Source organism: Mandrillus leucophaeus, unplaced genomic scaffold (genome assembly GCF_000951045.1).
Source record: "Mandrillus leucophaeus isolate KB7577 unplaced genomic scaffold, Mleu.le_1.0 Scaffold1332, whole genome shotgun sequence".
Taxonomy (NCBI): Eukaryota; Metazoa; Chordata; class Mammalia; order Primates; family Cercopithecidae; genus Mandrillus; species Mandrillus leucophaeus.
Window position 1 is genome coordinate 757,969 of NW_012101291.1, and position 27,141 is coordinate 785,109.

At 40.5% G+C, this 27,141-nt stretch overlaps 1 protein-coding gene across 1 annotated transcript in view; it reads right to left on the reverse strand.

Moving 5' to 3' along the window:
- Positions 1-27,141, reverse strand: part of MICALCL (MICAL C-terminal like) — a 59,790-nt gene that overhangs the window by 11,421 nt on the left and 21,228 nt on the right. The window contains exons 3-5 of the mRNA XM_011973038.1: positions 21,419-21,534; positions 17,136-17,228; positions 13,936-14,029 (exon numbers count right to left, since the gene is read on the reverse strand). Of these exons, the coding sequence (XP_011828428.1) occupies positions 13,936-14,029; positions 17,136-17,228; positions 21,419-21,534 (303 nt within the window). The remainder of the gene's footprint in view (positions 1-13,935; positions 14,030-17,135; positions 17,229-21,418; positions 21,535-27,141) is intronic.

Sequence of the window (27,141 nt, forward strand, 5' to 3'; positions counted from 1 at the left end):
ATTTGCACTTCATGCTGTAGAACACAAAGGGACATTAAAGGAGGTGGAGTAGGAGAATGATGTGCGAAGTGTCGTGTGTGAAGGACTAAAGTGAGAGAGGGAGGAGGGAGGGAAATAAGGTGTGATGCTTTCTTAGGTTTCTTCAGTGAATGAATGTTTGAGCAAGCGAATGTATAAACATTGAGGGCCAACATCTTCTAAGCATTGTATGTGGTGCCAGACAGGGGTAAACACTGCTTCTAGCTCTTTAGGTAACTGGTAGCTCATGGTCCACTGGGGACAACCAACATAGCCAAATAGAATACAACATGCCTCTTGTGAGAACACAGGAGGCAGGCAATTAATTGTGTGTGGAGAAAGCAAGGGAAAGCCTCAGAGAGGGGACAGCAGGTGCACTCAGTCTAAATGGATGAGTGAGTTTGCCAGGGAGAGGAGGGAAAGAACAAGGCATTCACGGACATTTGTTGTTGGATGAAAGAATGAAGTATGTATGCCAGAGATCACATAGAATATAGAAGTTAAGAATGCACACTTTGAACTCAGACTTGGGATCAAAATGCCACTCCTCTACTTCCCATTTTGTGGGCTTGAGTGATTATCATGGACTTCCTAAGCCTCAGTCTTTTTATCTACCATGCAGCTGCAGTGGGATTATGCACACAAAGCCCTTATCCCAGTCCTGGCACATAGTATAAGCTCAATAAATGGGAACTGTCACTACTGAAATCATACAATATACATGGTAGAAGAACCCTCCGGGGTCATCTGGTCCAGCCATGAGCCAATGCAGGAATTCCCTCCATTCCTCCCTGACAGGTGACTGCTCTATAATTATCCATGGGATGAGGGAGCTCCCTTCTGTTCAGGAAGTCTACTGCAGGGCTGTGTACTTTTAAGTCCTGAAAACTTTCTATTGGCCTTCAATGGGTTGACAGCTAGCCATTGATTCCAGTTTTTCTCCCTGGAGGAGGATGGAAAACAGTCACTGTATATTTTACATGACAGACCTTTAGATATTTGAGGACACGTCTCAATTGACTGAAGTTTGCTCTTTTCACAGTGCCTCCAGATCGTCTGTCATTTTGTCATAGGAAGGATGCCCATTCTGCTTACACTCTAATTTTCCAAGATATATCTTAAAGACAGTCTAGAATTAAACAATATATAAACAACCCAAAATAGAGAGACCCTCTCACACCTTCATCCTATGCCCAGAGATTGAGAAGTCTTTTTAGCAGCATTTTCACTGGGGCTCTTATTTACCAGTAAATGAACTCTGGCTTTTCCACAATGGTGGTAGTTAAGTCTGATACCTTCATCTCCTACTTGTGCAACTGATCTTTTTCATAACCCAATTCAAGACTTTATATGCATCTTGTTAAATATCACCTTATTTATTTGGCCCATTATGGAGATCTCTTTTGAATATTTTATCCAGCTGACACATTTCTCCTAACTCTGAGATTTCTGCAGAATTGATAAATGGGCATCCTGTACATTTATGTGATATTAGAAAGCAAAATATCAGATGGAACTGGACATGGAAGACAGCCATCTGGCCCATCATTAGGGACCTTTCTCAGCCTTTGGATGAAGCTGACTCTATATGCACCAAACTGGTATCATCCAGCCCACATTGCTATATCTTGTCTATGAGGCTGTTAGAGAGATGACCAAGGTCAAAATAATTTCCTGAACTGAAGTTCCACAATGTCTGTCACGTTCATCGGCACTACAAACCTTGCATCTCCACCCAGAAAAAGAAATGACATTTGCTTTTCACAGCTTCTCAATAAACACTAGTGGTTCCTAGTAATCTCAAAATTCTTTCTAAATACTCACAATTTCTTTTCTTTCTTTCTTTTTTTTTTTTTTGAGATGGAGTCTCGCTCTGTTGCCCAGGCTGGAGTACAGTGGCGCAATCTTGGCTCACTGCAAGCTCCGCCTCCCAGGTTCATGCCATTCTCCTGCCTCAGCCTCCCAAGTAGCTGGGACTACAGGTGCCCACCACCACGCCCAGCTAATTTTTTTTGTATTTTTTTCTTTTAGTAGAGACGGGGTTTCACCATGTTAGCCAGGATGGTCTCGATCTCCTGCCTTGTGATCAGACATCGTGCCTGGCCCACAATTTCTTTAATAATTGTTTCTAGGCTGGGCGTGGTAGCTCACGCCTATAATCCCAGCACTTTGGGAGGCCGAGGCGAGGGGATCATCTAGGGTCAGGAGTTCAAGACCAGCTTGGCCAACATGGTGAAACTGTGTCTCTACTGAAAATACCAAAAATTAGCTTGGCATGGTGGTAGGCACCTGTAATCCCAGCTACTCAGCGGCTGAGACAGGAGAATCGCTTGAAACTGGGAGGTGGAGGTTGCAGTGAGCCGAGATTGCACCATTGCACTCCAGCCTGGGCAACAGGAGCAAAACTCCATCTCAAAATAATAATAATAATAATAATAATAATAATAATAATTGTTTCTAGAATTTTGACAAGGGTCATAATTCATGTTTCTTTGCCATATGAAAAGTGGAAAATATGCTCCAAAACCTTTAGTCTTTTGGTTCCAAAATTCTCCATGAGTTTTCAAAGACTGAGGTCATACGTACAAGCTATTCCTTTTGTTTTGTTTTGTTTTGTTTTTGAGAACGAATCTCACCCTGTCACCCGGGCTGGAGTGCAGTGGTGTGATCTCTGCTCACTGCAACCCCTGTCTCCCAGGTTTAAGACAGTCTCCTGTCTCAGCCTCCTGAGTGGCTGGGATTACAGGCATGTGCCACCATGCCGGACTAATTTTTGTGTTTTTAGTAGAGATGGGGTTTCGCCACGTTGCCCAGGCCGGTCTTGAACTCCTGGGCTCAAGTGATCCACCCACCTCAGCCTCCCACAGTGCTGGGATTACAGGTGTGAGCAATCGCGCCCCGTCAATGTGCAAGATATTTCAAAAACAGGGGCTTAACTCAGCAACTTCTGATTGAGTAACGCTACATGCAAGACACTATTCTATGTTCCATCTTTCACCTGGGCTTACAACTCTCTCATTTTTTCCACCTATCTATATTCAGTCCCTTCTAGATATTTATTTAATGTTTCTAGATTGAAGATCGTTTTCCCTTGATAGAGAAAACAGAAAAGCTGAGAGCTGAGAATTCTGCCTTTCCTCGTCATCTAACATTATACCATCTGCCACACACACTGGGCCTATCCTTCCTTGTTCTCAATCCAAAAGCAGCAGCTTTCAAGACACTATTTTGCTGTCTTTAGAGCATTTTTTTGTTGTTGTTTTTCAGATTCAGCCTCTTTGCTGCATTATACCCACAGGTTCTAGCTAGACTTTTATCCAGGATTACGTATCCTTTTTTCAATCTTTTGTGTCCTAAAATCTGGCCTGTTAGAGAGTCTCTGTGCTGCCACAGTGATTCCCCTTGACACTGTACTTGACAAACACAGGTTGAACAGAATCACTCAATTTAATTATTTTTTCAGTGGAATAACTTGTAATTGTGTTGGCTACAGTTCTTTTTTTTTTTTTTTTTTAATGGAATGAAGCTCTTGTTGCCCAGGCTTGTGTGCAATGGCATGATCTCGGCTAACTGCAACATCTGCCTCCTGGGTTCAAGCAATTCTCCTGCCTCAGCCTCCTGAGTAGCTGAAATTACAAGCACCTGCCACCATGCCTGGTTAATTTTTGTATTTTTAGTAGAGATAGGGTTTCACCATATTGGCCAGGCTGGTCTCGAACTCCTGACCTCAGGTGATCCACTCGCCTCGACCTCCCAAAGTGCTGGGATTACAGGTGTGAGCCACGGTGCCCAGCCTATTTTTCAGCGTCTTCCTTTCTTCAGTAGTCAAACACACTTTGGGGGATCTTTGGAAGTGGAATCAAGTGCAGGCTTCCAGGAATCTGCCTTCCCAAAGTGTTGGGTTCAGGGTGACTATGCCCAGTTCAGCCTTGCCTTGCTCTCCACTCCAACCATGCACCAAGAGGTTCCTCTATGATTTCCATCAGCTCCCTGCCCCCTCCCCATCAGATTCCTTCCTGTGGGTCCTGATGAAGGCAGCATTGCCCCTCGCTATAAATGCAATAGAGCAAAGTGAAAGAAGCATGGGCTTTGAAGTCAATCAGACTTTGCTCTGACACTTACAAACATGTGACTTTGGGCACATAACCTCACATCTCTCTGCCTGAGTTTCCTCCTGTGGAAAATGGGGATGGTGATGATAGTACTACCTTATAAATTGGATTAAATGAGCTGATGCCTATCAAATGCTTAGCATTGTGCTCGGCACATAGTAAACACTCAGTAAACTGTACCGTTGTTACTCCTACCTTGCCATTTCTTCCAACATCTAGTTCTATAGTTCAGCATGGATTATTTTCTGTTCACCTTCAGAATTCAGCTAGAGTATAACCCCTGCCTTGATTATACATGGCTAAACTTTATTTTGTAATTTAACATGAAGTTAACAGAAACTCATAAATAATAATTTTTTTTTTTGGCTTCATGTACATGAAAAGGTCATGTGGCTGTGTGGATCATCTGCACTTCTTGGGAAGACACGAACACCTGGTACCTATGCGATGGTTTGCTTATCCACATCTCCATCTGGTCCCATAGCTGCTGGTGCATGGAAAACCCTTTCAGGGGACTCTCATGACCAGTTAGGAACCAGGATGCAGCTGCAATGGTGCAGCCAAAAGGCAAGCAGCCACTGGCTGTGAATAGAATGGCCCAGTTCTCCAGCCCTTTCTTCCTCTCACCCTCTGCCTGGGTCCACTGTCAACTGGCTCTTCAATTGTTCCTGTGTCCTCATCACATGATTTTTCCTGTGAGAAATGTAAATATCCCACTTGCTGAGGTGAAATGATCAAAACCCAACACAAAATGACTTTTTATTAATAGAGTCATTTATATTGGCTCACTTTTGCCCAACAGTGCTCTCAAAATTGCAAAGCACACTATGTCACTCCCAACCACCAGGACTGGTAAATCTTAGTCCCTACCTACCCTAGGGTGACTGGCATGTAAAGGTCAACAACTTTTTTCGTTTCTTTTTTTTTTTTTTTTAAGACAGAGTCTTGCTCTGATGCCCAGGCTAGAGTGCAGTGGTGCAATTTTGGCTCACCACAGCATCCACCTCCCAGGTTCAAGTAATTCTTTTCTTCAGCCTCCTGAGTAGCTGGGACTACAGGCATGCACCACCAAGCTCAGCTAATTTTTATATTTTTAGTAGAGATAGGGTTTCGCCACATTGGCCAGGCTGGTCTTGAACTCCTGACCTCAGGCGATCCACCTGTCTTAGCCTCCCAAAGTGCTGGGATTAGAGGCATGAGCCACTGCGCCAGGCCAATAACATTTTTTGGAATGGATAGTAGTAGAGAGAAAAAATGATCTATTTGTTCTTTAGACTCATGTCTTTTTTTTGTTTTTTGTTTTTAACCTTTTTTTTTTTGTAAGTAATGCTGAAGGCTTCTCCGATTATGTATTGGTGTGTATTTTTTTTTCCAAGTTGGGTCTTGTTTTGCCGTGTGGTTCATAACTATCTATCTCTTTTGATGTGATTTTGCACCTCCTTAGAATCTGTGAGAAGTCCTAATTCAGTGTTCCCTGCAATTTTGTTGATGTACTCTTCATCCTCACTGATGATCTAGGGGCCTTCAAGGGGCTTTAGAGAAAGTGGGGCAGGAACTCTCAATAGCAGTGTGCAGGGCCTCTCCCCTGGACTGGCTGGGTTTTGGTCCCTGCCTTTTGTTCTCTGGTCTCTGGTCAGCACTCCACTCTGGAGCTCATGCACAGACCTGTTTCATTCAAGTCTCTACCAACCTTCATACCTGGAGCTCTGGGTATGTCTGCCTCCCACAGGCTCCTTACATAGAATGATGATCATCCAGAAAGCTGTGCTGTGGATCTGGCCTGATTCAGTCTTGACAAGCCCAGGATGCTAGTAGCTAGCTCACAATTCTGTTCTGGGAGTCAGAGCATGCAGCTGAAAAATAAAAATTCTAATCTTCCCCTTTTAAATTACTTTTTTCGTTTTGTTTTAAACTGTATATTTTTTAGAAACAAAATAATTAATTTCTCTTGACTTGAGCTTTATTGAAATTGTATTACACTGTATGTATTCTTCCACAACTTGCTTGTTTTAAATTCAAAATTATGTTGTAAAAATGCATCCATGTGACTGATTCATTTTCACTGCTGTATATATAATATTCAGTTGTATGACTATACCACAAATTATTCATTTTCCTGTTAATGGATATCTGAGTTGTTCTTACGAGTTCTGCTATTATGAGCATTCTTCTATGTGTCTTTTTGGCCATGAGGGTAAGAGTTTCTCTGGAATATATATCAGGAATGAAATTCTTAAATTGTAGGGTATGCACATATTCAACTTTACAGCCTAAAGCCAAATTGTTTTCCAAAGTGTTGTGACAATTTATGCTCCCACTAACATTGAATAAGAACACCCCTTGTCCCTCACCCTTGCCAAGTACTTAGTATTATCAGATTTTTAAAGTTCTAATAATTTAATAGTTTTCAATAATTTCTTACTATAGTCTGAATTATTTGTATTTTCCTGTCTTTTTCCTAGGTTTGTTAGACATTTAGCATTCTTCTGTGAAGAGTATATTTATGCCATTTGTCTATATTTATATGGTTGTTTGCCTATTTCTTACTGATTCATAAGAGTGGAAATATTCTAGAATGCTGATTCTTTTTTGGTTATATTTTTTTGCAAACACAGTTGACCGTCTATATCTGAGCCTTCTACATCCTCAGATTTAACCAATTGTGGATTGAAAATATTCTGGAGAAAAAAAAGGATGGTTGTGTCTGTACTGAACATACATAGACTTTTTTTTTCTTGTCATTATTCCCTAAACAATATGGTATAAAAACTATTTACACAACATTTACATTGTATTCAGTATTATAAGTAATCTAGAGAAGATTTCAAGTATGCGACAGGACATGCACAGGTTATATGCAGTGACTACGCCATTTTATATCAGGGACTTGAGCATCCTCAAATTTTGGTACCTTCAGGGATTCTGAAACAAATCCTCTGTGGATAACAGAGTGTGACTGTATATTTTCCAAATGAGTGGCTTTTCATTTCCTTTATAGTATCTATTGACTAACACTTGAGGTAAAAAAAAATTCTTCTTAACATCTCAAGTTTCAATTTTCACATTAAAGTCCTTAATCTTTATGGAATCGATTTGTTTGTATGGTACAAAACAAGACTCAATTTCGTTTTTTCCTCTATGGAAACCAATTGTCTCAGAACCACTTACTTCCTGTGATCTCTAATGCTACTGCTGGCTTATATCAACTTTTCATATATATGAGATTATGTTTGGGTCCTCTGGTGACTTTCCGCAAAGTACTAAAATTGGCTCCATAAGATAGTACATGTTTTTTGCTAGACTAGGTACCTTATATTTTTGATGCTAATATAAGTGATATCTTTGTTACTTCATTTTCTAGGTGTTTGATGCTGAGATATTAAAATGCAATTAATTTTTCTAGTTTGAGCTTATATCCAGTCACTGTTATTTAGGTCCTTACTATGTTTAATAGTTTACTTGTACATTTTGGGGTTTTTTTCAAATAGACAATCATAGCATCCAGAAATAACAAAAATTTTTTTTCTGTCTTTCCAAACCTTTTGCCTTTCTCTGCCTTGTCTTACCACACTGGTTGGGATCTCCTGCACAATGTTAAATAGAAGACTTAAGAGTAGGCAACATTATTTTATTACCAATTTTTGAAGAAATGCTTCTATTTAACAGTGATGTTTGCTGCATGGTTTTGGACGATGTTTCAAGTAAGAAAGTTCTATTCTGCTCTATCGTGTTTTTTTTTTTTTTTTTTTGCTAAAAGTTTTTAGCAAATGGATGTTAAATTGTGTCAAATGATTTTCCTTCTTCTATTGAAAAGACCATAAGATTTTCCTCTTTAATTTTTCAATATGGTATTTGTAAAATCACCCTTAGATTGCCAGATTTAAAAATTAATGGGATTAAGTGTTCATTATATTCTTTTATCTTTTTGAATCTTTGCTGTATCTGTGGTTGCATCTGCCCTTTCCATTTCTTCTTTATTTCTGTCTTCTGTCTTGTTTTTAAAAAACAACTTAAGAGGGTCAGCTTTAGTCTCTTATTAGTTTGTTCAATATTTGGCTTGCAATGAGGCCATGGACTTCCTACTGAGTGGCCAGTGAAGCTGGAAACGGAGGCGAATACATAGCAAGTGGACTGTCGGTATTTGTTGAGTGAGCCAGTCTTCCATAGACTAGGAGTGTTCCTGTACATCTTTGCTGAGTGAGCCAAACTGCAAGGCCCTACCATCCTCTGAACCTGAGCCATTCCTCTAACTAATCAGGTAGAGAATTCCGAGAAGTGGGTCAGGATACTACCGTGTGACTACTGCACAACCACTTGCTTCCTGGGAAAGGGGAAATGGCTCATTTACTGCTTGCTATAAAAGCTGCTGAGTCCTTTTGCTGGGGCTCCCTAGCTATGGGACAACTCACTGCATGCACAGGTGCCATCTGGGCTTGCCATCTGGGCTCATCATGTCACACCATGGGACCTGGGGACAGGGCAACTTGGGCTACCGTGCTGATGCTCCTGCTGTTTGCTATACTGTGAATAATAAACTCTCTTGCTCTGATGTACTGAATTTTGTTGTTTACTTTCTGCACCTATAACATTGTGGCAAACAACCCAAATTCCTTGCATGCTTAATCATCCACTTTGAAGTCTTATTACTCCTAGCCATTATCTATAAGGTTGGTGTCCTTTTCTGACAATATCCCACTATATTATGTGACAAAATAATATTATCTGTGTTTCTGTGTTCATGGCTACCTGTATTTAGAGAGACTCCTTTAGAATCACAGAAGATCTCAACCCTTCCCCTGCTCTGCTGATTTATGAATACCAGTAACCAGCCATGTCTAATGATGGATGAAAGGGTACAACCTTTAACCCACTGCCTTCCAGTACCTTTTGAGAACAAATAGTTATGGAAGGAAACCTAAAGAATATCTATTTCCTAAAACCCATTCCCAAATTGTAGCAGAGTGCCAGAGAGGCATGCCTCAAAACCCATAGTCTGCTATCTTTGTTGAACAGCTTTTATTGCATTGCTGTTTTTGGGGGGGGGTGGGGAACAGTGGTGGCGGGGGTGTGGGAGTGATAACAACGAGTCCTCATGGAGATCCTTGTTTGGACCAGGCATGCAAATTCACGTATTACAAATATTTATAGAAACCAGCTTAAATCTCTTTTAGGGAGTATAGTTATAAATGAATGTGGATGGATGAACAAATAAATACAATTTGAGAAGTCATTGACCATCCAGCTGTATGTTATAATAACAGGGATATAAAAGAAAAGAGAAGAAATATTTTTGAATACCTATTTGTATTTCAGGTCCTTTTTTGGGTGCTTTACTAACATTATTTCACTTAACCTTTTCTTCATACCATCCCTGTGAAGCTGGTATTATTCATTCAATTTTATAGATGAGAAAATCTGGCAGAAAAGTAAATAATTGTATAAGGACTACATTGGGATTCAGACTCAGGAGGGTCTGACTCTAATGCCTGTGCTCTGTCCAGGACACCTCACTGTACATTCCCCAGGAACTTTTATTCCTCGGGTCCTCAGCAGCAGCGAAAACCATGGAGTCTAAGCCCAACTACTTCCCTGGTTCTGGTGAGGCTTTTGCTGGCATTTCTCACAAAATGTGTGCTCCTGCTGCCACCTGCTGGCACCTTGCACATCCTAATTTTCCTTGGTAAACCCCTCAATCTCCGGGAAGTAGAAACCATCTGGCTCCAAAAAAGGCGAGAAGTTCCATACAGACAACTAGCTGGTAAATCTTCCCCAAAGCTGGTAAACTTATAAGGGAATAATTATTCTTATTCGCCTCCCCTGGGGAGAAATCCTTTCTCCTTCGAAGTTACTCAGTTTTCATCAGATTCCAGGTATTGAAGGAAAGCCCAGGTTGTGTTATCCAGACCACTTAAATTTGAATGGTGGTCTCTTGCTAGATTGTGATATTCCATGGCCCTAGTAGGTAACACTGATCATCATATTGACAAGCAACAAGCCAGCAGGTAACAAACAGTGCCTCAACCAACAAGAGTCTAAGTGGCTGCAGAGCTGGACTTGGCCTCTTTCCAGAAGATGGTAGGGCCCCCAGGAATCAGGTTACTGCATATCCTGGTCCTTCACCTGGCCAGCTAGGACCAAGAGGGGACTTTCTTCCCTCTGTCAAAGACATCTCACAGACACACACACACACACACACACACACACACACACACATACTCTCACTCCACCACGTCCTGCAAAACATAATGATTTGTCATCTGGGGTGGATTGTTAGATTTTTGTTTTCTTTTGTTTCCTTTTCCTTGACAAAATGGGGAAAAACCCTTCCCGGGGGCGGGAGAGCTTATTTCTGACTGCTGGGAAAAAAGAAAGCAGGAATTGTTGTCACGACAATGAGGAGCTCATCAAAGCCTCATTTTGCTCATCAGCCATCATTGCCCTCCATCCCGCACCCCCGCATGTTCCTCTAATTCAATGCCCGCCTAATGAATAACTCCCAGAACAAAAGCCCCTTTCAGGCAGCCTACATAATTATCAGAGGAGCCTTGCATAACTGTCGCAGACTACTCATGTTTTCAGGTCTGTCTCTAAATTTGGTTATTCACAACCTTTATAGCTCAATATTATTGCCTAACTGTGATCATTTTCTAATTATCCTAATAATACCTATTAAATAATTCCCATTAAATCACTTGAACCGGAGCAGCACAGGCCAGCTCAAATACAACTTAACCTAATAAGCATTGGTCATTCATTAAGCAACAGGGCAATCTCTTAGAGGGACTGAATAGAATACTAAACCACCAAGGAATATTATTATTGCACAAATGTTATTACAAGTTAGAGTATATTAATTTTGGTGCCTGGTTTGCAAAACTTCTATTCGGTTTTGAGGCCACTCTCCGTGACTTGACTCTTTTAGTCTCCAGCCCCTTGTTGATCTGCATCTATCACCCACACAAGGACAATCAAGGGAAAAAGGCCCATAAACTTAACAGGGGAATTAAATTACCAAGGATATAAAGGGAATGAATGGAATCCATCTTCTGGCTGGCTTGGCACACCTCTGAAACATCACAAGCTGGCCAGATTTCTTTTGCTATAATTCAAAATAGCTCTCTCTTTTCTTTTCTTTTCTTTTTTTTTTTTTTTTCATATTTGGGGATGAGGAAGATTTTCAGAAGATGCTTTACAATTTTGGTTTCTCTCATTTAAATTTCAAGCAGTAAAAATTAGACAATTCTTTAAAAGAAGATGTGTGTGGATACTTAGTAATATTTTGTAAAATGATGTGAGTAGTGTTTACTGAATGCCTACAACGTAGTCAATACTCTGGCAGAGACTTTGCCTATCAACACCCCTAATTCTCAAAATGACCTGGCAATATGGGGATTAGTATCTTCATTTTTCAGATAAGAAATCTAGGGCCAGAGAGGTTAAGTGATTTTCCCAGGACTATTCAGCCTAAGTGGAGTGGAACAGAATTTGAACACAGGACTTGTTGGCACCCACAGCTCCCCACTTTCCACCATGCCGCCTCTTGGCGTATGTTGCTGGCGGCAAACTGAAGCATACTCTGGCTTTTCTGGTTTTTCCTTTTCCTTTCTAACACTCTCACTGAGATCAGCAGATTCTCAAAGACAAGAACCAGAGCCTTCTGGACTGGGAATATGACCAAACCACCAAACAAGGGCAGTTCATTCTACCGAAAGCCCCACAGCAGCTGTAAAAATGGACAGTGACTCTCAGTCCAGGCAGCAAGAAACTCTTTATATTTGTAATAAGCCTACTTCTTCTTTTTTTTTTTTTTTTCCGGAGATGGAGTCTCGCTCTGTTGCCTGGGCTGGAGTGCACTGGTGCGATCTCAGCTCACTGCAAGCTCTGCCTCCCGGGTTCACGCCATTCTCCTGCCTCAGCCTCCTGAGTTAGCTGGGACTACAGGCGCCCGCCACCATGCCCAGCTAATTTTTTGTATTTTTAGTAGAGACGGGGTTTCACCATGTTAGCCAGGATGGTCTCGATCTCCTGACCTCGTGATCCGCCCGTCTCGGCCTCCCAAAGTGCTGGAATTACAGGCATCAGCCACCATGCCCAGCCTGTAATAAGCCTACTTCTAATGAGCAAATTTGGGTCATCTTTGCAAGGAAATCCAGCGCATTTTAGTGAAAAAGCAAACAGGTATTGGTTAATCATCTGCTCCAAGCCAGACACTGGTCTATGAATATTACATAAATTATTTTAGCTAATCCTCACCACAAATACAAGTAACTATTATTATCACTCCCAATTTACCAACAAGAAAACTGAGGCACAGAAGAGGTAAAGTCTGACTCTAGCATTTCCCTGAAATCTAGTCCTAAATTAACCATGCAGTTAATGAAACCGAAACCCCAGGATCCCTCACTTGGATGGGTCTTTGCAAGGTTCTGGAAGCAGCCCTCACAATTTTACACACGTGACTTTGCACGAACTTCAGGCCTCAGGAAATCTGGGTCTGCACCTGCTAGTGTCATCGCTGTGACATAACTGGACTTTTAAAGAATTGAAATCCTAATGTTTCACTTGTTAAGTAACAAGTAACCTGTTATTTATATTATTGCACATTATTTCAGTGCTTGGTTTTTCACCTTTTATATCCCAAATGCTGAAGGCTGAAGACATCACATTATAAAATTAAAGAGACAATACCCCCAACAAACTCTTAGGGCCCCCCAATTCATGAGCCACACACCTACTGGAAGATTTCTGAAAATGTAGATTTAAGCCATTCCTTACCTGAAAACCCATTCACTGGCTCATTTGTGAAGATATTTCATGTCTTTTCACATTTGACCTTTGCAGGCGCTGTTCCCTCTGCCAGAACAATCTCCTCTTCACTGGTTAACTCTTGTTCCTTCTCAGGTTCTCATCGTATAGATCACCCCTTCCCAGAAGCCTTGCCCGCTGGCTCCCCTTGCCCCAAGATCACTTAGGCACTTCTTGCTTCTGTTCACATTGCACCTAATTCTTGTTCCTATCATAGCATTCGTCATACTGTATTGTGGCTTACCTCTTTACCTATGTGTGTCTCTCAATGGACTATAAACTTCTCAAGGTAGGAACTGCTTCACACTCATTGTTACAGACCCAGTGTTTTAATGTCTAATGTATAGTAGGTCTTCACCAGATGAGTTCTGTTTGAATCTAAGAATCTGAAGCTATTACTGGAATAGTTACCACTTATTGCTTTACCTTGGGCCAGGCAATGTGTTAACTTAAGCATCATATATAATTTCTTCTTTAATCCTTATATCAGTTCTATAAAGGAGAAAACCACTATTGTCCCCATTTTAGATGAGAAAATGAAAAAGTATAAAGGTTTATAACGTGACTGGCCCAAGGTCATACAGGTAGTAAAGGAAAAACCAGGACATTGACTCACTCTGGGCTTTGAATTACTACCAACACTGCTCCAATACCCATATATTTCTCCTGAATTTATTTTAATCCCTGAATTACAAAGAACATTCGTGTTAGCCAGTGGAGAGGTAGGGCTGAACAGAAGCACAGTTACAAGGTCCACGGGCTGACCAATGCTCCTGGGAATTTCAAATTGGGCCACTAGTTTGATTTTTACATTTGATCTTGGCCAAAAGGCTGAGAAGCAATAGTTTGATGTTTAAAGTGTGCAGCAGTTGTGGATTTAGCACCATATGTCCATGCTAACAGCTCCCCAGCAGGTGACAAGGTCTGTTTTCCTCAGATGGTTAGACTAGTACTATTCTCAGACCACGCCCACTGCTCTGGATCCGCTGGGATGCCGTACCTGCTTCTCCTCGCAACGCCTTCTCCAGCCTCACACCCTGGATCTCAGAAGCCCTCTGCAGCTCCTCCACCTCCTCCAGCTGCCTCTGGATGGCCTGCAACACCAGGATCAGATGTCACACAAGGACTTTCCACATAGAGTCCCAAGAGGGGCCGATTCTGTCAATTACTTTCCAAGAGAAAGAGTCCCTTTCACTTGTGATGGTCCTGCCTTGAGTAACTAGGCAAGGACCTCTGAATCCCAGACAACTATACCCTGATGTTTCCCTTCCTTAGCATGCAACATAAAGCAAGGAATCTGTGTGTATGTTCAACTGGCCCCTAAGTAGACATTAAAACAGTCTCCTTAGACAAGGCCAATCACAGATGTCCTCCAAGATAGAGGTTGTTGGGTGAGGTGAGCAGTCATCATGGCTCCTGGCCTCCTTGGAGCCAACAGCCCGACTATGGCCATGGCATAATGATTGGAGCTGCAGCCACTGTTCAGAGTAGGGCAGGGGGTCCGGGGGCAAACATGGTACTTGCATAATCTATTTTCCCCAAGAAGAACCAGCCTATACCTCCCAAGGAGTCAGTCTGGAGAAAGAGAACTGGGCCAGCTCTCGGGGTTTCGTGCTCCTGTTTTCGATTGTCCTGCTCCTGTCCTTAGCTACAAATTGTACCTGTTCTTTCATTGCACCATGGGCAGATGCCCAGCGTTCTTTCATTGTGGAAGTGTACTGTGGCTTTGTTACTAGCAGGTTGTTAAGGTGAGACACAAGATGTTTAACTTGTTAGGGATGACATCATCCTCTCCTTAGGTTCATTATAGACACCTGTTAAGGTCTGGGGTCATGACTGTGTTTGCATTTACATATTTATTTTCCTTACTATTAATCTCCTGTGTATATTACAAAGGAAAGTAGGGAAAAGCCATTTCTATATAAATTTTGTTCATCCCCATCCATTTTCTCTGCTTTCAAATACCATGCTGTCAAAAGGCATATCCCTTGGCAGAACAGACTTTGCACCTGGCAGAACAGGTATATTCAAGGAACTGTCAGTTGTTTGGGCAGGCAGAATGCCTGTGTTCCTTCTCTGTTTTACTTTACTCTGTCTCACTCCCTTCTTCCTTAACCCCACATCTTTCTAAATCTCCCCTGGAATCACAAGTACAGCAGCCGAGACCCCTCCAACCCTGGAAAGAGACCCAAGCAGGGAGGGGTGGGGCCTGTGCAACCACCTGGCTCTTCTTGTCCCAGCTATGAGTGCTTAAGCCCCAACATAATATCTGAAATAGATGGAAAGTCTACTTAAAACAATTCGTAATTTCATGCCCTCTTCCTGTCTCTCCCTTAAAGACAATTACATCTTTATAAATCCATCTCTTGCTGGCATGCTGTAGAATTGCTAAAGAAAGGAAGCACCTAAATGGTTTTATTAATGATCATTGTGCAGTTACAGCTATCTGGTTCTTAGAGACTAAATTGTGTCCCTCCCCAAAGACATATGTTTGTCACACCCCCAGTGTGACTATATTTGGAGATAAGGCCTTTAAGGAGGTAATCAAGGTGAAATGGAGTCACAGGGCTGGGGCCCTAATCCAATGCAGCTGATGTCCTTACAAGAGGAAAAGACACCAGAGATATTTTTCTCTGCTCATGTGAACTCACAGAAAGACCACGTGAGGACATACGAAGAAAGCAGCTGTCTACAAGCCAGGAAGAGAGGCATTACCATGTGTCAAACCTGCCAGCACCTTGATCTTGGACTTCTCGGCTCCAGAACGTGAGGAAAATGATTTTCTATTGTTTAAGCCACCCGGTCCATGGTACTTTGCTATGGCAGCCCAAGCAGATGAATACAGTGGTCATTCTTTAGAAACTAAGCATGAGGCTGGACGTGGTGGCTCACACCAGCAATCTCAGCATTTTGGGAAGCTGAGGTGGGAGGATCACTTGAGCTCAGGAGTTTGAGACCAGCCTGGCCAACATGGTGAAAACCCGTCTCTACTAAAAATACAAAAATTAGCTGGGCACTGTGGTAGGCATCTGTAATCCCAGCTACTTGGGAGTATGAGGCGAGAGAATCACTTGAACCCAGGAGGCAGAGGTTGCAGTGAGCTGAGATCACACCACTGCACTCCAGCCTGGGCAACAGAGCAAGACTCTGTCTCAAAAAATAAAACAAAAAACAACTAAGGATGAAAGTCTCAGAGATTCAAAATGGCTGCTATGGGTGCCAGCAGGATTCAAAAGGCCATTGTAATTCCTCTCTTATCATAACTTTCTGTGATGAAAATACAAGGAAGAGGCATTGCCTAGTTTGCCAATCAATATCATAAGATTTGTCTTGTTCTTGGAAGGAAAAGTTGCAGTGTTTCAAGGAAACCTGTTTTAAAGGTTGCAAGTGGACAGAAGTGACCTTTCCCCATTCGCTAGGTGAAAGAGGTGGCTCCCAAGCCAGCCATGGGGAAGGGGAAAGGAGGGTGGATTGAATGATATCACTCTGGTCAGAAATAGTGTGTAGGATTATTAGCCAGATAAAGGGATTAAGTGGAGAAAGGGATGTGAGGGTATACTGGATTAACATGAGTGGTCATTCTAAGTCTGTATATCCTAAAATCCAACCCTTGTTCAAGACTAGGCTTGGGCTCCTCAGAGAGATGGAGGATGCTTTGACTTTCTGCTTCATTTTGCTTGTCTGTGATGGAGTTGTGGCCGAGCAACTTGGGCGGAAGTGTTCAAAGTCAGCAATCAGGCCAGGAAATCTGTACTGGAATGCTAGATACTTATGATTTCAACTAATCTTGAAATGGAGACAGCCCTTAATAGCTGCCAGTTTAGTAAAGACACTGTCAGGGAGTTGGTAGAAGGTTTGTGTCCTCACAGAGGACAAAACTAAGGTCACTGCTATGTGGCCGTCAGGGATGACTCCCAAGGCCATGCGTTGGCTCTTGTTCCAGCCTCACATGTCTGCAGATGGAGGGGTGACCGAGAATAGGCTGGATTAACATGTGGGCTCTCCAGGACCCAGAGTCTTACTGAGACTAAGCCAGAGCCTCTTTAAAACAGCCACAAATCTGGTCCCTCAGAGAACAAGACTGACCTTTCTCCAGCCTGCTTTCCCTAATACAATGCAGACTCTCAAACCTCTTTCCCATCCAGAGTCCCAGAATCCTGGACCCAGGCCCACTCACTCATCTCCAGTTTATTTACTGACCTGAGCCTTATAGAGCCTTTTCAATTCTTCTTGCTTAACCATCTGCTTCATTGCTTTTTCTAGCTTCTTTCTTCTTCTAAGTGTCTTCTTCTCCTATGAAAACCAATAGAGAAAAAAATTATGTCAGAGAAAAATGGGGTTGAAATTTACAATGTATCATTATAGGCTTCTGCCCTCTCCAACTAATGATTCCTAGCCACTGCTTACCTTCTAAAATAATGACATCTGGTAGAACTCTATGCAATGATAGAAATAAACTATAGCTGTGCTGTCTAAAATACAGAAACCACTAGCCCCATGTGGCTAGTGGACACTTGAAGTGAGTGTGGATTAGAAATTGAATTTTAAATTTTATTCAATTTTAATGAACTTAAATGTAAATTTAAGTAGCCACATGTTGCTAGTAGGTTCTGGACTGGGAAGCTGCTATGTGTGTATTGGGAGGGAGTCTATGTGTTGGTCTGTAGCTGGGAATTGCTATAATAGAATACTGTCTGGGTTCAGCTGAGAGAAGGAATGATACAAGAATTATACTTTACAGGGATGCTACAATATGGCCTAGGGATGAGGGGCTTGGGAGAGAGAGACAGGCAGGCAAGCAGACAGATATACACACACATGCTCTCTTTCACTACATGAAAACCAGTTAACAACTTTAAATAGTGCTTAGGTTGAGTCTACAGTGGCTAATTAAACCTGGAAATGGAGAAATGTATCATTCCAATGAAAGTGTTTTTTGGCTTGAGGGAAGCATGATATTGCTTCTCTTCCCTACCTCACTTTGTTTATACAATTATAGCATTACTGTCACCAGGTTGTGTGTGTACCTGTGCTTGTTAAAACTTTTTTTTAAAAAATTGATGCATATAAAGTAGAAGTCTAGATCTTCATAGTGTCACTTCCAGGTTTTCGACAAAAGAGAAAAGAGAAGTGATGGTGTGGCTAATTCCACATCCTGGAAAGTTCAGGAGACACTTCTGGCGGGAGAAATAGCAGAGACTAATGGTTGAGCACTGGGACCACAAGACAGGCAAAGCTGGCATCCAGTCCCCACTGAGATGTGTGAGCTTCAGAATGTCACACAACATTCTGAACTTCAGTGCCATCTTTAGAGTAATGAGAAGAATTTAGTGCCTTTGTAGGGATATACTAAGGACTAAATGAAATAACAAGGCTAAGCCTTTTGGAGAATACCTGAAAGAGACATGGGATGAACACTCAGTAAATGCTAAGAGCATGATTTTTATTATTACTAGCACACCTACATTATTATATTTTAAATCAGCATGATTATCACTTTTTACTAAAATCTATTATGATTTTTGTGTGTAGGAGTATATATTACACACACACACACACAGACATTCTGTATCTACAAAATAAATGTTCAAATTGCGCTATTTTTACTCCGTGTGCCTTCTCTGAGCATACACGTCAACTTTCCGTATACTAGGATGAGGATTAGAGCATGCTAGACATTTCTTTTTAATGCTGGAAGAAATAACTATGAAATTTAAAAATTGTTGCAGCTAGCTTGGTGCCTACAGGCTATTTTTCTGGAATTCTCCTTAGGACCTGAAATCCTAAAGATCTTCTTCATCCTTGGAAGAAAATTTTACTCTCAGAACTCAAATTATTCCATATCATATCATCCTTGTTTACAGGAGATGACTACCAGATTGAATGCCAATCACTCTGAATGGGGATTCCAGACCTGTTGCATGGGGGATTCTTCATGGGGCAGCTAGGATCTTTCTGGAAAGGCTCTAGAGGAGAGGTGGTGGGGATGAATGGTAACTGTCATCCAGAGATTGTCTAACTTAGTCTACATGGAGTCAGTTCATTTATTACCAAGTGCCCCTTGAGCTTCCATTATACTAACCTATGTAATAAATCCTCACATTTACTAAATGCTATATGCCAGACACTGTACTAATTATTTCACACGCATCATCCCATTTATTCCTCAAATTGCACTTACTTTACAGGTAAGGAAAAAAAACTCAGAAAGGAAATTAACTTATACAAGATGATGCAATTATTAATAGGCAGAGCCAGGAGTTAGGCACAGGTAGCCTGAATCTAGTATCCACATTTCATTAAGTCTATACTGCCTTTCCTTGTGCCACATACCATTTAGACACAACAAGGACCTACTCTAAAGTGGGACTATAGAAGAGAAATGCCAATGCCCCCCCCCCACAAGTAAAGACCACTGAATGCAGTTCCCAGGCGAAAGGTGGGGGGAATTGCCTCAACAGCATCATGTGGTGTTAGTGCTTCCGAGCAGCAAAGCTATCAAACTCTGACTGTTTTATCAACAGTCAGCAAAACAGAACCTAGAAGAGGAAGGAAAGTCATTTATTGCCTTTTATTAAAAAGTTGCTGATACAGAAAAGACGGATGCTTCATTAATAAACACTCATACAGTCTTACATATACAAGGCATGGTTCTTATATCCTCACTGATGGTGATGATGAAGAGAGGGAAAGACGCGAAGGGCGATCGAAGAAAAGAAGCAGAAACCTGGCAGAATCAAAGACAAGCTGCTGTGTCTTTTCCTGCCGTAGTCTCTTAGATCTGGATGGTGGTGTGGGAGGAAAGGCAGTGGGGAACAAGGGTCAAGCAAAGGGCAGAGGCTGAGAGGACACATTCTACCTCCAGTTTCCTGTGCAAAGGTTCATTTGAGCTGTCATGGGCTCTATGTCACCTGACTGGGGACACACCTGTATGGGACAGAAGAGACAAAGAAACCAGAGGACGAAAACCTCCTCTCATTCCTTCAGTGTGAGCCCTCGAGAGGTTGGAAAAAAGAAATCTTCTCGCCAGCTTCCCTTCGTGTAAGAGTGGGCCAGGTCAGAAGCCAGGTGAAGCAGGCATGCTTTACCACCTGGCAAGCTGACGTGATGGCGGGCTCTGTTCTGGGCCAGCAGGACGACAAGGAGCTATTTTGAGACTGGTCCTAGATACCACAGTCTTGCTATTTCAATATGTTTGGGCCATTCTATTCTTTTATTCTCCGTGAGTGTCAAGATGGCTGGGGCTGGGATCTCTGCCTAATTGGAATATAGAATTAACTCAGGGTCATTCAAGGGGATGAGAGGGGCAGTAAGAAAACCACAGAAATCAACACAACACACACATAATTCATTTGTGTTGAATGCTGAATTAATTAGGGACACCATTGTTAGAAATGAGAAATTCACACATCTTTCTCTCTCAACTCTCTCTCTGTCTATCTGTCTTCTCCCTCCCTCTCTCTTCCTCTCTCCTCCCCTTCCCCCCTACACATTCCAGATCCCTCCTGCCTTGCTTCAAACTGGGCCATGGGGAGTTGGAACCCCAGAGTGACTTGAGATGATGCCAAGGCTCCTAATGCCAGATATGGAAAAGTTGAGGGTAAGTAAATAAATTTGGTTCTCCTCCTCCCTCCCCAGATCCTCACTACTCCAAAAAATAAACACTACCAGAGCGGTGAACTGCTTCTCTTTCTACCCGGGAAGCATTTTGGGTCCAACCACTCAGTAACCCCTGCCCCCACCTGCCCCACCAAGTACTCTACTGTCTCAGTGAAAATGCTCCAGCTTCAGTGGATAAAGAAAATAATGGTGGGCTTTGGTTATGGGACGTCTGTCTCTGTGTATGTGACAGACAGACACATTTATAGACATATACAATGTTTGTGTTTTTTAATCTACAGATATGAGAGTTGTTTAAAGAGTTCTCCAAAAACATTAATGTTCATTGAGAAAAGAAGTCAATCGTCTCCCCAGCTGGCACGGGGCTTGTCCCTTCCACAGCAGGGATCCTTGGAGTATCCATGTCTAGATGAAACTGCATGGTTCATTTCATATTTCTGATTAGAATAAACATAACATTTTCCATGCAATCTGCCTCTAGTGCTTCTTAAATGAAGCTGTGCTTCCCCCAGGGAAATATGCATCTGCTTGTTGTAATGTTTTCGATGGTTTGCTTGTTGGACCACATATTAAACCCACTTTAAGAGCTGCCGTCACCAAATGGTTTCAAGTAAATATGTCTTTTTTTTTTTTTTTTCCTTCAATTTGGGTCTGAGAAAGGCAAACTTCTACAAGCTTTTTTTTTTTTTTTAAAGGAGATAATTCTTTGGGTGTTCAAGGTAAAGAGAGCACCCTGTCAGATGCAGTGAAACATGATCCTCTTAATGAAACCACTGCAGCTGGAGCCCACATTGGTTCTGAAATCTGGATGGTAAGCAGTCCCCACCAGCCAAGGCCCTCTTTGGCTGGTCAAGTGTTGTTACCTTTGACTGCAAGGAAAGCTGGGGATCAAATTCTTCATCTGCAGAGGAGGAGGAGGTTGAAGAGGCAGAAGAGGAAGCCTCTGTTACCTGTGCTCTGAGGGGAAAGTTCTTGGAGTCTGAAATGGGAACAGAAAAACTCAATGAACTGCTAGCTTCATTTCCTGCTTTATGAACCAAAGCTGCTGCTTCCTCCTCCCCCCTTACTCTCTTTCCCTTCCTCCCTGCCCTCCCCTCACTGCACCTGCCGTGAGCATGAGGCAACAGTACCTAAGGGCAACTGAAAATTTGGCCCTCCACGTTAATTACATTTCTGGGTCCCTGCCAAGAGCTTTGCAGCTCTCTTTTCACATTAAAAAAAAAAAAAAAAAAAAAAAAAAGCCAAGGTATTATGCAGAAATCAATTAATTCCTTAAACACCATTTATATGGTGTGTTGCTCAGAATGCATTCAGAGATAAAATCTATTATTAAAATGCATGTCTGAAGTTAGTTGAGTTACCTAAATGCTTGTGTAAGGTTCGTTCTGCAGAGTAATTGAATGCAAAAAAGTTGGAGCCAGCTCTTAAACAAACCGCCCTTCTGCTGCTCACAGCATCTGGCACCCATTTTTACTACATGACATCTGCTCAGTGTAAAAGAGCTGGTGTCAGAATGTCTGGTCATAGAAAAAAAAAATCCCAAATGTAATCAGAAGCAAAAGGACTCTAAGCCTAAGGTTTTATCACATAGTCTCATGCAACATAAATATTTCATTAATTATGGCCAAACAAATGCCATTTTTATTTTCCCAACTTGCAGATACTATCACATCATCGAAGTGGTGATTCAAATGCCAGGAAAGGCAGTTTCAGATAGGGATGGCTCAACAATACAGAGCCCAAGGGAGAGCTGAAGTTGAGGAGATATGCCAACCTCTGAACAAGAGGTAAATGGTTAGAGGCAGCAAAGTGCTCAGGTTAACTAGAATCACTCTGTGATGTGGCTGGAGACCATGTGTGATAAGGTGTTCCAGGTGCCACAGGAGGCTTTTATTCTTCTCAGCAAGAACATCTGCCCCTACACATCAACATGATGCAGAGTTGATGAGTAATAGCTAGATTAACTTACTCTGATCACTGAATATCAGGACCAGCTAGGACTCCACGATAGGTAATTGACTAATCTTTACTTTGCTGTGGCTGCTTATGTCTGAATAGAAATAGGCGTTGGGTTGGAGGAAAGGAGAAGCACCTCCAAGTCAACTAACATTCTCTCCAGCCTGTCTTTTCCTCCCTAAAATTTTCAACAATTCACTCTAGTGAGAGAGGCCAAGTTTGACAAAATAAGGGTATTTTAGCCTCCAGGAGCACATTTACATACATTGTTATTCAAAGCAAAATAATGCAAAACATCTATATAATAATATAATCTCTCTAGGGAGGGCGTTTGCTGTTTTCTAGTTTAATTTCCCAGATGGAAAGCTAAGGTAAAGATAGAATCAGAGAGCAGTATAATAACGGGAGGAAGCATCGCTATTGATGAGCTGAGATTGTTTCCCAATTCTAGCCACTAAATGACCACTGAGTAATTCAGTCACTGAGTGTTCAGCTTCTTAGCGTATGACCTTGAGGAAATAATTTTACCTCTTTGAGTTTCTCAGGATCATTATTTCTAACTTGCAGAATTGTTGTGGAAGGGTGAAGATAATCAGTGTAAAGTGCCTAGCATAATGCCTGGTATATTAGCAGTGCCAAAGTAAATGTTCTTATGGTTGGCAGCAGCAAGAGCAGCAGGAACCACTTGATCATCATCACTGATCTAACATAACAATACTGCAACATTAGAAAACTGCCTAGTTATCCTTTTTTTATGGAAGAAATATAAACCTAAAGTTGAAACTTCTTCTAACTTTCAAAAAACAAATATTTCCATTGACATTTCTTTTTGAAAGTGAGGAGAAAATGCTTCCAAAGATAATGCATTTCTTAAACTTCTGGCAAGAAAGAAGTTACATAGTTGCCACTGAGTCTTTTTCTTGTTACCCTCTCCATCACAGAACCAAACATTCTAGTACTTTTTTGTTTTTCTTTTTTTGAGACGGAGTCTTGCTCTGTCACCCAGGCTGGAGTGTAGTGGCGTGATCTGGGCTCACTGCAATCTCTGCCTCTCAGGTTCAAGTGATTCTCATGCCTCAGCCTCCTGAGCAGCTGGGATTACAGGCGCCCACCAACATGCCCAGCTAATTTTTGTATTTTTAGTAGAGATGGGGTTTCGCCATGTTGGCCAGGCTGGTTTCGAACTCCTGATTTCAGTAATCCACTTGCCTTGGCCTCCCAAAGTGCTGGGATTGTAAGTGTTAGCCACCGCACCTGGCCTAGTATACTTTTCATTTGTAAAATCTTAAAGACTTTGCAGCATTGTTCCATTCTGGCTGTGTTAGAATGACTGATTCTGGAATTCATCTCCCAACACAAAGCACTGAAAATTAAGACAAAATACATGAAGCATCTATTTTCAGGCATTGGACAACTATGCAGTGCAGTGCAGAACTGTGATAAAGGCAAGAACAGAAGCAAATGAGGAAAATCCTACAATCACAGTAGCTTTCTGCTTAGAGGGTCTTTCCAGATCACAGTACAGGTAAGAAGAAACTAAATAAAGCATAACAGATTCATTGAGTTGAAAAGACAGATGAGAGTTTGGGCAGGCTGAAACAGCTGGAATATGTGGGGCAGAGTATTGGAGAAGAGGGAGCTATTTAAAGAAGAAATTCACACCTAAGCATAGAAATCCCCTCGAGTCTATTGCTTATAGTAAACTATAGATACATAGAGAGAAACTCTATGAGGTTAGGCAAATAGTTGCTGGGAAGTTGTAGGCTAAACAATCTCGAAAGCTTTTATAGGACTGGGAGATGTTCAAGTTCTTCCTAGCCAGGGTAGAACAAAAATTTGAGGCATTGATAGAGACCACAGAAAAATTACAGGGAATGAATTAGCCCTAGAGTAAAGGTTATTATAGATTCACCTGAACAAAGCATAAAAGCAAGGCTTGAAAGGAAAACAAGTCATCTGCAAGTTACCCTACTGCCTGCCAAATATTCTTTATTGCCTATTTAATTCCTTAATTAAAGAAAATATAGGCATGCTACAATGTAACATTCAAAGTCTGGCAGCTGGTAAACAATTACGAGATATGTAAAACAGCATGACAAGTCTAATAATCAAGAGAAAAATTCGTCAATAAAAGCAGACCCAGAAATGACCGATATGATGGAATTAGCAGATGAGAATTTTGAAATAGCTATCATAAATGTGCTCAAGAACTCCACCAAAAAAACTATTATAATAAATCAGTAAAGTTGCAGTATACAAAATTAACACAGGAAAATTAGGAGCATTTCTATACACTAACAACAAACTATCTGAAAAAGAATGAAAAAAATCTCATTTATAATAACTTCAAAAAAAACCCACCTAGGAATAAATTTAACCAAGGAGGTGAAAGACCTATACATTGAAAATCATAAAACATTAATAAAAGAAATTGAAGAAGACACAAAGAAATCAAAAGATATCTCATGTTCATGGATCGAAACAATTACTGTCAACATTTTCACTAAATATATACAGTTGAAGCATTGCAACTAAAAAGATATTGTCAGACTGGATTTTAAAAAAGGAAGAACTTGCTGTATATTGTCAATAATAAATTCGTTTTAAATATAAAGAGAAATTAAAGTAAAAATTTAAAAAAACTAGAGTGTGATAACTCAAATCAATAAGAAAGATCATGTGACTGTATCAAAGTAACTTGGGGACCAGGAATATTAACAAAGATAAAGAGGGACATTCTATAATAAAAGGTAAACCTATTAAGAAAATGAAACAATTTTAAATACATGTGCACTTGATTAATTAAAGAAACAAAATATAGACATGCTTAATTAAATATTAATTAATTACAGAGCTCCAAAATACATGAAGCAAAAATGAACCAAACTGAAAAGAAAAATAGGCAATTCAAAAATTATAGCTAAGGGGTATTAACTCTTTTCTCTTGGAAATTGAAAGAATAAGTACACAAAAGTAAAAGTATGTGACTTGGATACACTATTAAACAACTTAACCTATTTCACATCATAGAACACTTCACCAAACAGCAACAGATGATTTGAAAGGGCACAGGAAACATTTCCTAAGTTAGACTATATCCTGGGCTTTAAAACAATCTTGATAAAGTTCTAAGGAGATTGAAATAATAAAAACCATGTTATCTGACCACAAGACAAAGTAGAAATTAGAAATTAATAACTGAAAGATACTCTAGAATATCCACAAAATATTTGAGAATTAAATAACACACTTCTAAATAACCCATAGGTCAAAAAAAGAAATCACAAATAAAATTAAAACAATGTATTTTTAAGACAGAGTCTCACTCTGTCACCCAGACTACAAAGAAAATTAAGAACAACTTGAACGAAATGAAAACACAACATATTAGAATTTGTAGGATTCAGCTAAAGCAGTGCCCAGAGGCAAATGCATTGCTTTACATTGTTTATACTAGAACAGAAGAAAGCTTTAAAATCAATGATTTAAGCATACTGTAAGAAGCTAACAAATATGAATTAATCTCAAAGTAGTAAAAATAAGACTGACAATTGACTTTGAAGAGAAACAATGGAAGCTACGAACAATGGCATGTATCATCAAATGATGAAATACAATGCCTACAACTTGCAGTCTATATTCTAAAGAAATATCCTTTAAAAACAAAGGCAAAAGTGAAATGTTTTCAAACAAAACCTGGCAGAATTATCCTCAGCATACTCACACTAAAAGGAATGCCACGGGGAGTTCTCCAAGCAGAAGAAAACCAATCTAAGATGAAAGTATAGTGATGCAGAAAAAGATGAAGAACCAGTAAAATAGAAAATGTGCATGAATCCATGCACATTCAGGACTGTTTCAAACCATAATCATAATGTCTATGGGTTTAAAAGATGTATTGAATTAAAATATATGACAGTAATCACACAAAAGTTGAAAGAAGGTAAACGGAGTTTAAAGTTTTCTAAAGTCTTAGGTTATCCAGAAGGAGATAAGAGAATTAATTTAATATAGATTCATTTTAGTTATCAATTAACATTATAGTCTCTTGGGTAACCACCAAAATAATAATGAACAAAGTATACATAATTACAGGCACTATATACTATGTATTACATAAATAATAAGTAAAAGAGAAGAAATTGAATTTTAAAATTCCAGATTAATTAAAAATAAAGCAAGAAAAGAGAAAAAATGAACAAGTCAGATGAGACAAATGAAAAACAAACAGTAAACTGATAGATTTAAACCCAAATATATCAGTAATTATGTTAACTGTAAGTAGACTAAATATTCACAATAAAAGACAGAGACCATCAAATTGCATTTTCAAAAACCCAAACTATAAGTTGCTTATAAGACAGACACTTTAAATATAATAATACAGTAACATTAAAGTAAAAAGAAGGAAAAAGGGATATCATGTGAAAAACAAACCAAAAGAAAGTTTGTATAGCTATCCAAAAAAAAAAAAAAATCAGACCGAGACATTAAGGGCAGAAATATAACAAAAATAAGGGACATTTAATGATTATCAAAGCATCAATTCAAAAGTATACTATAACAATCATAAATGTGTACATACCTAACAGCATAGCCTCAAACTATATAAAGCAAAAACTTACCAAAC